At 39.4% G+C, this 16,328-nt stretch overlaps 1 protein-coding gene across 4 annotated transcripts in view; it reads right to left on the bottom strand.

Annotated features, from left to right (window-relative positions):
* The window catches only part of rragd (ras-related GTP binding D), a 90,038-nt gene extending 74,525 nt beyond the window's left edge, over positions 1 to 15,513 (bottom strand). For 3 of the 4 annotated variants that reach the window (XM_044374939.1, XM_044374942.1, XM_044374940.1), the window contains exons 1-4: positions 15,236 to 15,513; positions 6,433 to 6,728; positions 3,797 to 3,996; positions 1,377 to 1,491 (exon numbers count right to left, since the gene is read on the bottom strand). In XM_044374939.1, the coding sequence (XP_044230874.1) occupies positions 1,377 to 1,491; positions 3,797 to 3,996; positions 6,433 to 6,728; positions 15,236 to 15,359 (735 nt within the window). In that variant the 5' untranslated portion in view covers positions 15,360 to 15,513. Of the gene's footprint in view, positions 1 to 1,376; positions 1,492 to 3,796; positions 3,997 to 6,432; positions 6,729 to 13,720; positions 13,914 to 15,235 lie in introns of all 4 variants that reach the window. The other variant, XM_044374941.1, reaches the window with a different exon arrangement.
* Positions 15,514 to 16,328: the final 815 nt, after the last annotated feature.

Raw genomic sequence — 16,328 nt, 5'->3', positions numbered from 1 at the left:
ACCTCGAAATCCACCATGGACTACCTCAAGAGACTCCAGCTGAGAGTTTTGGAATGGCCCTCACAGTCCCCTGACTTAAATGGGTGGAGCCACCAGCGGCATCGGCTTCAGCACCAGCTGTTCAGCTGGGAGGACGGGTAGAATCAACGCACGTGGCGCTGGCAGCAGCCAACACTGGCCACCACCCATCACTTCAGCTTCAGCACCAGCTGTTCAGCTGGGAGGACAGGCGAGTCAATTGATGCAGCAGTGGCTGACACCATTTGTTGGGCAGCACTTCACTAAAAAGCACAGCATGAGAGGCTTCTGCTCCAAAGGTGACGGTCAAGGACATTTCAGCAAAGAAGTGAGTAATGAAACATAACAATGGTTGGTGATGGATTGCTTGTTAACTAGTCATTTAAGTTACATTTTTACTGAAACAAATCCACATTTACATACAAAATATGTGCCGAATTAAACAGTGGTTCCTAACATTACTTAATTTTTAAAATATCATCCATGTTGCTGCCTTACACCTACAAGCAAGGCCTGTTTTAAATAGTGTACTTCTATACAGGAATTTATTATGAGCGTTGTTAACTCAGAGGCTGTTCAGTTGGACCGTGCTTTCAGCGCCTTCAGCAGACACGCCCCCAGCCTTTCAGAGCTTATTTTTCCACGATTTTGAAACCTTACTTTATATACTTAGCAACTTTTTCAATCATTCAAATTTGGCTGGGTGGTTAATTACATATTTTTCTGTGGTGTGACAGACTCAGAACACATGTTTATTACTACTTGACACAGACTTTAAAATTAACTGAAAATCTGTGCGTAGATCTTAAAAGAGTTGTGCATGCAAGACGGCCCAAGAATATGACAGAACTAGAAGCCTTTTGCCTGGAAGAATGGGAGAAAATTCTTAATACAAGAACTGAAAGACTTTTAGCTGGCTATGAAAAGCATTTGGCAGGCTGCAATATCTGCCTGAGGGGGTGTTACTATGTATTGACTATGTACTATGATGTTTTTATTTTTTTTGTTCAATTTATGACATAAAAAGTAAATATGCATTAATATTTGCTGAAAATATTGTGTTTTATGCTCCATTTACTAGAGAGGCTGTGTTCACATCTTTTCAAAAAAAAAAAAAATCACCAAAATATGTTATTTGTCAAAAATTGCACAAACTTTTGCATACAACTATAATGTGCATAGTCCCACTATTAAAATGTGGGGGAAATACAGAAGCACACTGGTGCAAGGTTTCCATGGAGATATGACTAAAGGATGTCTCAATATTCAGATACATTTGCACCGCTTAACAGTAGACTAGTCTAAATGCATTCTGCAGTGCCAGGCTGACTGTTTGCCACAGCAGTAGGATTACTCACAGATATGAAGATGTTGAGCAGGTTCTCCAACGTGGGCAGCTGTGGGATGAGCTTCTGGACCACTTTACTGAAAGCCTCAAATATGGAGTGATCGTATATACTGGTTAAATAGAAGCTAGAAAGGTAAGAGGAAATAATCTGAATCAGAATGAGTACAGCACTACAGCACCACTACTTTACAATTCCATCACTCATAGCTGCTTACAGAAATGGACAGAAAACAAGAGAACAGTCACCAATCAATAGCATGTCAAGGTCATCAGATTCTTTGAAAAACTTCTAGATAATATGTAAATATAAGGAGAAGACTAATGATCATATTTACTGATATTTACTGATTCTCTGATTTCTCTTCCACTCATTGTCTCCTTTTCCATCTTAGATTAACCAATCCACCAAATCAGTGAAATAGGCACTCAGGTTATAGTCCTATGAAAGCTGCCCACCACTATAGAGAGAAACTCAGCACGACCATAAATGACAGCAAAATGCAGTAGAGTCTCACACTGAACTGAAATGAAACAAGTGCACAGAAATTAGGTAAATAACATAACATAGCATAATAAACTGCATCTTACCATCATTTATGGTCATGCTGAGTTTCTCACCTCTCCTCTGTTTCACCACAGGCGGGGCTGAGTGCTCCACACACACACACAGCTCAACAGAGCAGAGGAGAGACAGTGAACCAGGTGAGGTACTCAAGTTAATGACAACTACACTTATTACGTTACTGTAAGTGCAATGAAAGTAAGTGTAGTTTAATCCAAGTTTTAAGTCTTGTTTCCAAAAATGAGTCTTGAAAAAGTGATGGTCATCTTATGGTCGTCTTACATTTGGGTCAATACGGTAATTATACTGTCCTCGCAATGAGTAGTCTTTATCCAAAGCTAGACAGTTAGCCAACAGTCTGCAGTCCTCCATTAAAAACAAGGCGTAACTTTTCTTGCATGTTTAATGAAGACTCACATTTACTGTAAAACTGCGACAAAGCACAAAATGCAAACACGAATCAGAATCTGAACAATATTCATTACACTGACATAACTATATAAGAAATAAAAAACGCTGTGTCACCGAGCAAAGCAGGTTAGCTAACAGGTTGCAGCTATGCTAGCCATCAATTAAGTCACCTCTAGACCTAATCTGCCACAAAACAAATACACAGTGAATATATCATGCATATAGTGTAAAGAAATCACAAAACACACAATACCAACGGACAAATAGTGTCCAAGGCAACAATGTTAAAAATAAATAGCAGCAGCAGATGCCAGCACATGTGCTCTCTACTCTCAGGTTAGCGCTGAAGGAAATTCCCTGTTGTGTAACTACTTCTGTTGAATGACCAGGTGGGGACACTGCAGAACATAAAAACTACTTGCACTCAAACAGAGGGCAGAATAGTAACGTTTCTTTCACTGATTTTTACAGATATGATACCAGCGCAATATTTTTCATCACACAGAACAGTTTTTAATAGCACATGTGATCAAAACTGTCGCACTGTATGGCCCTGTTATGAACTGGATTTTGTACTGGGACTGACAAGCTTGCCGAGGCTTTGAATAAGGTGGATTTTCCCCAGTTTTGCAGTGGTTCAGTCACCTGTTCACTGCGTGGTTTGACAATGAGCCTGTGCAGAAGCTCTGTCTGCTTGTTGCTTGTCATAATTCATTCATGCATATAGAAACAAGAGTGAGTAAGTTGTGTATTTGATACATGTAGTGATACTTTTCAGTCAGGCGGTGGTGCTTAACCGTTCGTCAATCAATGCATGTAGACTCTGCTTGCTGTCCTCGGTGCTGAAACATTTCATGCAACTGGCAAACTCTTTTCTTTTTTTGTTCATCAGAGCAAGCTTGTCTGACAAAGTGGCTTCACTGTATGTTCTCTTAAACAGAGGCTTGCTTGGCTCACTACATGACAATTTCTGTTAATGGATATGATAGGATAGGATATATCAGCTATGTTACAGTTGTGAATTTTAAAATAACTTTATCAGAAGGGCCCCTCAAGAATGCTCTGCCACCTCTGTGCTGAGAGTCTAGCTCCGCCCCTGAATATGAAGTTTAATTTAGCTACAAATGATTTATCCAAAGAAAGTGTGGAAATGACTACATTAACCACAAGTTACACTATCACCAAGTACAGTGAAGAAAGCTCTGCAATTCAGAACTAAATCAATATTAAGCCTGTTCCAGATTATGTGGGTCTCAAGGTTAAAACTTTGGCTTTGGTCCTATAGTGTTATTTGTCATTTTCCATGACATCAAAATACTTAGAACCATTGGGCTTAAAGGACTGTAAAGATTTATGACTCATTATATCATTTTAAATTAGCTTGTATTACTGTATCTATTTAATCTATAATCCTTCCTGAAGTCAAAAACAGTCCAAAAGCTGCAAGTAAAGCCCACCTCAGGTGTATTCGTTCCAGACCTGCATCTGCAAGGTCATCATTTGCACGTTTGTGAATGTCCCTCTGCTTCTCGATCTTATGGTCGTCTGACAGGCCGTCCACTTTGTGAATGAACACCTCGAAGTTGATGTCTGGATTGACTTTGTAAGCCCTGGTCACTGTGAGATGCAGTCTACTCAGAGCCTCCACATAGTCATCCTATCAGGCGGGAGGGAAAGGAAAAAATGATGCTGTTAAAAAAACAGTAACATTTACAGTTCAGGTTAATTGATCTGAACTACACTCATTTTTGTGGGTAATTTTAGATTTGTATGATTTTGTTATCAGAGTATATTGACCAAGAAGTAACAAGATATGTCAGTAAAGAAATGGCAGACATGTATGTTTGAGGTTTTTTAAAAACTGTCTCCATTACATAGTTTCTTTTTACACCGTTCAGCATCCTACTCACTACATATCATTATTACAACTTTTTATTAACAACATATATGTGATCCCCTTCCATCTCTCTAGACCAAATGGACGTTTCCATTTGAGAGACTGGAATGTTCCAACATGGTAAAACAGATGAGTCCTACGGCAGGGCTCTACAGTGTGAGCATTACTGCCTCTTCATTCACATTAACTGGTGAAATGAAAAAATAAAAACGCTTTTTTGTGTCAAAAGATCTGAACTCCCACACTGCTGACTGAAACAATCATCAAGCATCTGAATATCATGAAGTCCTCTAACATACCAAACAATAAAGGTCAATGACAGCAGCTGTACTGTTCACAGAGAAGTTATCAGTGACCATCAGTGTGTGTCATGGCGCATAATGAGTACATATCAGAGGAAAGCTGGATCTCAGCTGTTACTCCTAAGACCTTCCCCCAGACCTTCCCTACAAGCAGCACTGATCATTTTCAAAACTAAAGACTGGCTATAGGTGTGAATGTGAATCTCTTTGTCTCCGATGGTGGTCATGCACAAATGTTTTCTCCACGAATAAACAGAGTTTGATATTTCCCTCACTTTGCATCAGATTTTAGGACACTGAATACAGCTGTTTATTACATTTAAACTGGCCGTCCCGATTTTGACAGTGTGTTGAACTACCGGCTTGAACCCACTGGGTGTGTCTGTGTCGCATTCCGGGTGCGACACGGCCACTAGAGCTGATCGCAGCCACTCTAGTTTCAGAAGCATCCCAGAAGCAGCTCTGCTAAACATATGCGCCTGGTCTATTTTTGACAGAAGCTGCATCAAGCTGCACAGAGCAGATCGAGCCAGGCAGGAAGTCAGACACAGGAACAGCATAAAGCATCCGCTCAATTTTCAAAATAAAACACTGTGTGCGGACTCCCGATCATATATCACATCACTACATCAACATTGTGTTATAACCAGCGGCACCAGGCTAGAAGTCAACCAGTCAGAGGATATTTGTCACCATGGGCAACAAAGGGTTCATCTTGGAAAGAGGAACACCACTAGATTTTATGACACCACTGCTGCTACACTCTCAATGCGGCATGATGTGACATCACATCCCAACCAACAGTGCAGTAGTCTATTTACCTGTATGAAGCTGTGTGTAAGCAGAGCACCCCCTACTGACAACATACTGTAACACATGCTATTCTGTGGCACAAGTGCGTGAACCCCACGTTATTTTTTTCTCCCACCTGCATTCTACAAAGGCCCGACCTACTCTGCCTCTGATTGGCTCAGTCTTCTGCCTGCATTTCTGATGATGTTTCATGTGTTGGTGTGAGAGACGCAACACATCAATTTCCATTGTTTATTGCCCTAACCCTGATAGATCTATCCTAACTATCTCACTTTTCATGCCTAAACCTAACCAACCCTCTCCTCATAATTATGCATAAACCTAACCAACACTGTCCTCATAATTATACCTAAACCTAACCAACCCTTTCCTCATAATTATACATAAACCTAACCAACCCTAGCAGTTTCCCTCAGGATTGCATATTTCAATACATGACACCTGAAGGGCAACGAGTACGTGCCAATCAGAAGCAGAGTAGGGCTGGTCTTCGTGGAATGCGAAAAATAATGTACTACCTGCAGCAAAGGCGCACCATTCCCACGATAGGATGGGACACTGCCAAGTGCTACTCTGTATATTTCAAAATTCTTTAGTCAGCTCTGTTAAATCAGCTTTAGATACATCTTGTGTACACTGTATGTGTAATGTTGAAAAAGAGATGCATTAATATTATATCTCAAAAAAAAACATTACTGTACCCCTAAAACTTATCTTTTAACTCATACATATGCCAATAGACACAAGTACTCCAAATAATCTATTGACCATCAATTGTGGAGCTGATCTGCCAATCATGAACTATTGGGCACCACTTGCGTAAGGCCCTTTCTACAAGAAGTTTCTTGGTGCAGGAAGTGTATGTTTCTGTAAAGGGCAAGCCTCCTCATCTGTCAGCTCCTGCTGCTTGTAAAATCCCACTCCTGGACCTACACCTGGCATGAATGCTAATGTCAGCAGCATTTCTGGTAGTCACCCTCTAAACCCCACTACTTTTGTAATAATGGTATCACAGCAGCAGGGTCATCATAGATAATTAAGGAGATGATTCACTTCTCTATGGCAGCCCTTGTGACCTGACCTGTGAGTCGATGACAAAGATCAGTGCTCCGGTGCCTCTGAAGATCATTTCATAGTCGAAGGTGGGGTCGAAGAAATCGATCTGGCCGGGGAAGTCCCAGATCTGGAAGCTGACGAAGGAGCTGCTGGAGACGTCTTCCCTGCAGATCTTGTTGGTGCTCTCCAGAAACAGGGTCTCATTTGGGGACATTTTATGGAAAACCACCTTCTGAATTGAGGACTTCCCACTCCTCCGCAGGCCCATCAGCAGGATGCGAGGTTTGACCTCTCCATTCAGTGAGTCACTGAAGCCCAACACTAGACAACAGAGGGACAGTAAATTACTGTAAATAAACTCCTATATTAGGCAACTCAAGACACTGATTTTACAAGTCACAGTCAATTCGCTAGTAATAGGTTTCTATTCAGCAGAGTTGAGTGATGTCTGATGTGCCTTAAAATAACATCATGATATGGCAGGGTAATTTCAGGGTTTCCCATACATTCATTTATTTGTAGCGGCCCACCACAATATCAACACTGCCTGCTACATATTGATTTTCTATCATAAACACCTCTGCACAGATGTGCCCAAAACTGATGCATTCATATGAACTCTAATAAGTTAGTCTTTCTATGTTCTTAACACAATCTCAAAGACCCAACTCTTAAAATAAGTTATTAACAAGCATGCAGGGCTCAAGGGGACGAATTTGAGAATTTGAGAGTTGAAAAAAAAGACAAACTGAGCAAAAACCGAACAAGTCCAATTCTGGACAGCTTTCTGAGCCCGTTAGCATGTTAGCCTGTGTGTGTGTGTGTGTGTGTGTGTGTGTCAGGACTGTACAGAGCGACTGTTTTGATCGCATACGCTATTAAAAATTAGTCTGTGCAAAAAGAAATAATCCACACACATGCGAGTGGGCTGCGCTGGTATCATATCTGTAGAAATCAGCAAAAGAAACATTACCATAATGATCTGAATATAAGACGGCCCTTGTTATAATATGACTCCCCCTTTTTTGAGACTCATTTTTGGAAAAAGACTTAAAACCTGGATTAAATTACACTTATTTGCTTTTTATTTGCAAAACTTTTGCTGCACTTACAGTAATGTAACAAGTGTAGTTGTCATAAACTTGAGTACTTCTTTGTCTCTCCTCTGTTCCGCTGAGATCCATGTGTGTGTGGAGCACTCAGCCCCACCCGTGGTGAAACAGAGGAGGTGTAAAATAGCAGCTGAGGATGAGAGAGGAGTTGACTGCTGGAAGTCAAAGACGTTGTATTTAAGTTTATGCTCTGCTTGTTCAACAGTTGTTTGATAATTGCTCATACCATCTCCCTTACTGCCGGATTTTGTTAAACTTATGGTAGCAAGCAGTTGTAGCCCACTTGCTCACTGTGAATTCTCAGAAAGATGATGACAGAAAGGTGATACTTCTACTTTATGTTTATTATTGAGATTGTAGTGGGTGGTGTACTGGAGTGGAAAAGTGTTCCTAATGCTTTGCCTTCCTCATGTATGTTAATGGAGTGGACAAAATACTAGGAATACCATTCCACATAATGCACCTCACTAGCCTGTTGCTCCAGCTGTGCATAAGTTCTCTCTTAAGTTAGGGTGTAAAGTCCACACTAAATGATATGTTGAAACTAGTTAGTTATAAAGTTGATATCAAATCTGTGTCAATGTTTGGTTGTACCATGGAGACGTAAGGTTCATCTTACCTACACTAGCGTAAAGTCCACACTAACCAAAATTTTGTTGCAGAAAATGACGTTTCACTTTCTGTGGCCAATCAGAGAATCTGAATCTGAATCCTTGATTCAGTGTTTATTACCATGTTGTCATAAACATGATGAAAACAGTCAGGCTGACAATCTGGGATAAGGTTGTTGCCTACCACAATTTAGGGCTTTCATATTTCATTAACACTAACCAAATAATAACATTATTGCTATTCGTTAGGTCCATAGACTGTAACTTTGTGACATTACATCTGTGGTGAACATTTTTCATTATCATTACTTTGTAATTTACCACATAACGATCGTCTCAGAAAATAAAATGTTAGTAGCGTGTAAGCTCTGACCAAAGTAAGAATTTACGTTCAAACTAGGCTACGTTTGAACTTACACACAGCTGGTGCAACTCAGTGCAGGACACCATGGCCACCCACTACGAACCTAATAATAAACATAAAAGAAGAATTATCACCTTTCTGACAATGTCAACAAAAACTGAAAATGTATAAGCTTCATAAAAGTAGAATTTATGGCAGAGCTGTTGTATTGGATTCCGTTAGATTGCAGAGGTGTTCCTAATGAAGTGGCCAGTGAATGTATATTCTGTGTATTATAAGAATCAGCTGATATATCATTATTGGAATTTTTTTACTCCCTACTATCTGTATTGGCCCCAAAAATCCATTATCGGTCGGGCTCTAATATTTATGGATGCAAAATACAATTTTGGTTGAAATTTGGTACAGGAACTAATTAAAAAGGGATACTTGAACCAGATCTAAAATGACCCACTCAATATTATGAAGGGTCAGCATATGAACAGTATGTAAGGGTTAACCATCCTGTGTGCTACTAAATTTTTCTTTGTGCTACTGAAATCTTTAGCTTGCTAGCACCAGTGCTACCACCTAATACAGTAAGCATACAGCTGTGTGTGTGTGTGTGTGTGTGTGTGTGGACAGTAAATTAGTTTTTATTTATTTAATAATTAATTCCTTCCCGGTCAGCTACCACCACATTTAAAATCTAATTCTGTGGGAAACACTGCATTTTGTCAAACAATATTCATGACAATGTGATAAAATATTGAAATATACTTTGTTGTGTTGAAAGATCTGGCCATTCACCACTCAAGAATGGTCTGAGAAAATATGCTATTGAGTTGCATTATGGATAGTGTATGTTTCAGTCTTTCTTTGTTTCTACTAGGGACTTAAAGTCAGGATATCTCAGACTCTGCAGCTTCAATTTTGACTCCTCTTTTTTTAATCTGTCTCTCTTTTCCCCAACAAATGACATCCTGAGTTACTGAAGTGTTGTGTTCACAAAAGAGTGCAGCCCTTCAACGGAAAAAGCACACATTGCTAATCAGTGGCTGAAAAGCCTCTCAAGTTGTCTGGCCATGGAAAACTGACTGCATGCTTTATTTGGAAATTAAGTTACCCAACCAATTCTGTACTTTTTAATAAAAGGCAGCTCTTGTAACAGTATGATGAATGAATGAATTATATATCGGGACTCAACATTAACTTTTTGGCACTTGTCCTTCAGACAAGTAAATTTACTCCTCCAGGCACAAAAGTCACTTGTCCGGGTAAAAATGACTATTATTTACTTTTTTCATTTTGTTTAGAAATGCAGAATGCAGAATTTAGAATTCAGACAAACAACCAGTTGAAAGCATCCAAACAGTGTCAAGATATAAATGATTCAATTTATGAATTTTATTAAAGACATTACTCGTTAATGATCTTTTCAGATTTTCACAACACAATTATTGTGGCCAAAAGAATTCACAATAACGATATTATAGCAATATCTATAGAAAATTAAAAAAAAAAATCTATCAGTCAAATAATCTTTAACTTTCTTTTATTGTGTGTTTTGCCTCTTTTCTGGTAAATGAATTACACTCAAAATGTGAGTGTAGGAAGGTGGAGAGAGAGTTGGTGAACATAACTGTGCAAAGTTTGAAAGAAGTTTGAACACACTTCAGTATAAGGTTTTTATTTCCACCTGAATATTTTTTTGCAAACAGATCACTGCAGATGGTCTATAGCTGTGACTGTGATTAGCTGGAAAACACAATGGGACGACAGCATGGAGTCTTACCTAGTCCAAGTTCAAACAATACCACAGAAAATTCATATTTTACACATTTTTCTAAAGGTATGTCCAGGTGTCTTCCAAAAAAAGGCCATTTAGAGACACCAAATAACCCCTGTAACTGAAGCATAAACACATTATAGCCCTTTGTTCCCCTGTTGAAACTTTGTATGTATAGAGTCAAAACAAGTGCTATGGTGGAAGGGCAGTTCATATAAAAAGTAAATCACAGCAAACTATTTATATTTACATAATTTCAGCGCAGATTCTCGTTGGCTATTGTAGACTGTGGACAGGACATAGAAGCTCCTATTAGGTCAAGTGAGGTGTCAATCAAAAGGACAGAGTGGAGCCGCCTTTTTGATACCAAGATGTGGCTAATGCTTACATGCTAACGAGAGTTATGATGGACAATACATTGGAAGATTAGGACATCTGCCGGCTAATTTGAAATGATGCAACAGCTGTTTGTGGATATTTGTTGATGTAATAATGTGTTTTGGACTAAATGTTTTACTGGATTGGGTCAACTAGACCTTTGCCAATGGAACAAGACCATTTTTGTTGGAGTTGTGTCAGTCAGTGGAGTAATATGAGGCTTCATAGGTGAGTAGCGTGAATTTCGTAATTGTTTGTTTGTTTGTTAGTGGTCTGACAGAGGCGTTGATTTTACCTGCTGTTGTGACTGTATCTTGAAATGAATTATATAAATCAAATCACAAGAATCTTAGCTTTCCAAAGATGTGTCGCATGAGTGCCCACATAAAGACAGGAGTTGCGTACGTGGCATATAGGGTTGTAGTCTCCTGGTTGACTGGTCAATTAGTTGGTCAATATGCTTTCGTCTGACTCTCATTGGTCGGATAACTGCTGTGTTACTTTCATAAGGAGAAAAGTGCTACATCAACAGCCTTCCAGGATTAATCCATTATTTCCTGCAGCGGGAGGGACAGACTAACAATTACCTGTGAAAACGGGGGTGTATTGAAAACGAAGAGTTAGGGTAAGTCTCCAGAAAATTAATGTAAGTCTATGTAATGTCCCCAAAAGTGACCATGAGCTCATGTGTGTGTGTGTGTGTTTGTGTGTGTGTGTCTCTCACATTCCTCCTTTGACACTGTGACCTTGATCACTCCCTGTTGAAGAATGTCAAGTGCATTCTAACAAAAAGTCTTTCTGCTGTAAATGACTGAGCAAGACACATACTCTATCAGCTGCGTATCAAATGATTAACCTTTAGTCACCCGACAGTGAAATGAGTCAATAACAGTGTTTGATTTAAACAACAGCTCCTACTGTATCTCAACTCCTGCTGATTCCCTTGCATTACCAATGCACTATTCTCATTTTATATTCCAGTCTGGACAAAAACAACTGCAGCACTCCAGGCTACTGAATCTGCAACTACAGTGGAAACCGCTTAATAGTGATCACGTCCATCTGGGTCACTATAAGCGGATGATTATTATACTCAATTTTTTTTCTTTTTCTTAATTTCTCATGCAGATTAACATCTGATTGACATCTGTATATTTATTACATGAATATAAAGTAATGAAACGGACAGCTTCGCTATTTACAGTACAGCTGTTTCAAATGCTTGTTGTTTCATTGCTGCATCTCGTTAGCTCGTTTTTTGGCAGTTTTGTCATAAGTTTCAAGGAGACTATGTTTTTCACTGAGAGAAAATGACTTTTTCCTTTTCTTTTCCCTATCATGATTTCAATGTGCATGCAGCACCAGCCTCCAGGCCTGAAGCATACGGGTCATGCATTTAGGCTGTGGGGGTGGGGGCCGCATGGGCGCCGCAGCTAGAAAGTTGAACCAGAATCAACTTTTGGAGAAATGCAACCTGTAACGCTGTACAACCTTGCCATGAGGGAAGACAAAGACATTACTAGGAAGAGGGGAGGACATTTCTCTTCGTTTGATAACGTTAAAAGTAAAGTTAGGCTTTGCTGAGGGCTTCCTGACTCATTTTAAAAAAGACAACACAGAGAGAGAGAGAGAGAGAGAGAGAGACAGAGAGAGAGAGACAGAGAGAGAGAAGCAGTGGTCAAGCGAGTTAGAGAGTGGATGAGGACAGCGAGCAGTTGTAGCGAGAAAGCCGGTGAATGAGAGGAATAAAACATTATTTTCCGATTGTTTCACAGCGGTTACAAATAATCACACCCACATCCCACACCTCCACACAACCCTGCAGAGGAGCACTGCAAAACCTGATGACTATGGTAGTAAGGTAAAAAGAAAATACTGTAGTTTAATTTTTTTTTTTCCATAAGTTTTCATGTATGGAAAGACCCAAAATGAACTGTAAGTGGACTATTGATTTCTATAAGCAAATTATTTAAACAGCATTTATATAGGAATGATTCTGTCCCGAGATTTTTGATCCATATAAGCAGATGATCACTGTAACTGTGATCACTAAAAGCAGTTTCAACTTTACATGATAATTACCGCACTCTTTTCCATGCCTCTTTCACTGCCATGTGTCTCCTGACTGGAATTCACTTGAAAGTGGCAAAGAGGGCAGGAAAGTGAAGAAGACAGAAGTCTACAGACTACAGACAGCTTTTTGCTTTTATCATCATAAAAATCCACATCCATGGTCCAAAAGCCGATCACAGAGGACTAATGCAATACAGTTGAAGACTAATGCAAAGGAAGTCAAACAATTTTCATTTTTCATTTCTGAATTTCAACATGATGTAAACTGTAACTAAAATCACAACATATAAATGGTAAAAACAAAGAGTTACAAAACTTTTTTTTTTTTTTTTTTTTTTTTTTTTTTTTTTACATACAGTACAATGGATTTAAATGATCATATAAAACCTATTAATCCATTTATCCTATTAACCTTTATTTCAGAGCTGAAACGATTAATCTGATAAATGTCTACTGAAGATTTGGTATTTTGTCATAAACCAAAGTATTGGACTTTTGTTTTTAATATGGTATGTGATGGCCCTAGATGAAAAATCAAGCATGATCACAACTTACTTCCTGATGGGAACATAAATGTCAGTAAGCAATCCAATAGTTTTAATTTCATATTGACACTAAAAGAAAGGTCATATCATACGTCTTCTGGGCACAATGAATGTCTGTACAAAATTTCATGGCAATCCATCCAATAGTTGTTGAGATATTTCAGTCTGGACCAGCACCGCTGGTGTGTCTAATAAAAATAATTGTTTGTTTCAGCCTTGTTTTATTTATCCAAGTAGGAAGTTTCTCAATGCCCTGTTTTTCAGGAAGGCTCTGTTCACACTCACATAGTTGAGCTGCTAGTATGCTTCATCAGAAGTGCTTGTTGGGTGCTTGAAGAGCTTCAGAAACCCCCTCCCTTAATGTTGGGGGTGGCTGTCTCTGTAACATTCTGTCATAAAGCTACATATGTCATACAAACCTGTTATTTTCTAACATTACCTGACCCTTACACTCAGTCACACCTGAAAGTAGTCCTGTTGGCCACTGAGCAGCCTCACTGAAGCTACTGGAGGTTAACAGCTTTGCTTAGTGATGGGAATGAGGAAGGGGCAGATTTATCCTGCTGGCAACCCACTTCTCTAACCTCTGTCTCAAAGACTCACTTCATCACTCTGCACTCCTGACCCACTCACAGACTGAGCAGCAAGTGAACCCCTGCTCAAAAACACAGAGATTCAGCAATAGTCATTAAAAACAGCAGTAGAGTCATCCAAATAAATCAACAGATAATGATCCTGTGCATAGCTCTAACTCATTCATCTACCAGGGTGCTGATCTGGAGCAGGAATAATATGGAAAAATACTCCTAGGAATTACAACGCACACAAAGGATGTCGACATCATCTTCATATGATTATATGATTACAGATCTGTGAGTGAACAACATGTTTAGCACTGTGGCTTCCTCAGGCTCTCTCATCACATGATCAGCAACAGGTGTGTGCTTTTAAAAGGTTCTTGTGATTTTTGAAAGCCAATGGTCATTTGCAAATCACACCACGCAAACATTTACATTCTCAATCCATTCAAATGAATTTGGTACCATGTCCTCCTACAGAGGTGTTTTTATATTTAATGGTACAATACTGCAGCATACAGAACACTTTTTCAAAAGTTTCTCAGATTTTTGTCAACTTCTCCTTTTTATGAACTTTAGTGGTTTAACAGTGTAACTAAGGTGGTGTACTTCATAAACTGCTGGTGTTAAAGCTTTTGCGATGGGAAGTAACTGAAAATTTGACATTTTTGGAGTAAATTTATAAATGAATAGGCTATAGCTTACAATTTTTTACCACACAGAAATAAATGGCTCTAACAGGCAACATATTTTGATGGATATCATAGAGCACAGGATCTCACAAGACTTCATCTCTACCAAATGTACAAAACTGCAATACTATAAAACTGAAAATATGAATGTAAATAAATATAGGCTAAGTAAATAATCTCAAATTGAAGCCAACATAAAGAATCCGTAACAGATCTAGTTTAAACTCTAACTTCATATCTTGTAAGCTGATAGGAGGTAAAATGTCAGCACCTACGCAGAAAGTAACCTGACTTAACGTTAGCTAATCTAACGTTACTACACTAAAATGTCATTTTCAGATTCATGTAACGTTAGCTAGTCGGTGGAGCAAGATGTGTATTTCTTTCTGAGAGGTAAACGAGTCTCCCAGAAGGCAAGAAAAACACTAAGTGTCAGTGTTATATGTATAAAACTTGCACTAAAAGTACTCCGTTACTCCCCCTCGGTAAGTAACTTTTAAAAATGACGCCGTGCTAACGCAGAAACGAACACAGTCGGAAATGCAGCTTCAGTAAGCTAGCAGGAGAACAGGCTGGCTGAAGTTAGAAGCAGTACTCCGCACTGAGACGTTTCAGCTGTGAATACAACAGAGCCGAAGTGAAAGTGGCGTCTCTGCTCGCTCTCCGCTAGTGTGTGACCTTCCTAGGCAACATAAATATCCGCCTACCTCCGTCCTCACAGCCTAACTCTGCATCTGAAAACGCCTCCAGATCGTCTTCGTCGTCGTAATATCCCAGAGCCGTGTCCTCCTCCTCCTGCCCGCTCAGCACGGACACCTTCTCAGTCGTCATGTTCTCGTCACTTCTCCTGTCGTTTTGTTTTTGGTGTTTTTAAGCCGCTTCTAGCGTCCAACTTTCCCACATTGTCACCTGATATATGAGAGCCATGCTGGTGAACTTCCACCCCCCCTGCCTCCTGTCCGACACACTGCAGCCGGGGGTGGGGGGTGGGGGGGAGACCAGAGTGAGCTGGTGTCAATACATTTATTTAAGTGATTTTATGAGAACCAGCCACGCTAGTTAAATAGTTGAAATCTTAAAATCATGTTTCTGAAAAAATGACAAATAGGCTGCTATATATAATATTTAATTTGAATAAAAAATAGAGCAAACTAAAGGAGGTACTGAGTCACAGAGGCCATGAAGTTATTGTATAGAGAGATTAAAAACATCAAGTGGGGAAAAAGGTTACGATACAGGTCAGCATCAATATTATCTTGAACAGAGGTAAAAAATGTGTCCTCAAAATGTTATAGTGCACCATTTTTTAGAATTACATGATGAAGGCGGAAGCTAGAAGAAGTAAGAATTATCAGCAGTATTATTGTGTTCATTTATTGTTTTCAGATATTGCTATACTACAGTATGACACAGCTATCGATGATGCTACAATATTAATTTTCTGACCTGTTGTCTCCATCCTCTCAGACATTTTAAGCAGAGCTTGAGGTTTTTTCACCCAAGGATTGCAAAGTAAATTTGTATAACTCTATAATTCAGAGACCTTCTCCGTTTGGCCCTACAGCGAAATTTTCACCATTATAACCTCTGCCCCTTGTCACTTCTGGAATGCCATTGGATGTGTGTTGGGGGTCAGCGTATTTGAGGTCAAAGTTCAGATTGGTTATACTTTGGGCTGCTAAACCTGGCAGAGCAGTGTGCAACACTCTTTCATGCAGCTGTCCAGGAGAGCGTAGCTGATGGCCTTCTCCATGTGATGTTGCACTTGCGCTTGATGTGTGAAAGCCCTGTAAGGCTGGC

This window comes from Thunnus albacares, chromosome 15 (assembly GCF_914725855.1).
Source record: "Thunnus albacares chromosome 15, fThuAlb1.1, whole genome shotgun sequence".
NCBI classification, from domain to species: Eukaryota; Metazoa; Chordata; class Actinopteri; order Scombriformes; family Scombridae; genus Thunnus; species Thunnus albacares.
The sequence above is the reverse complement of the archived record's forward strand: the minus strand, read 5'-3'. Positions and strand labels throughout refer to the sequence as shown.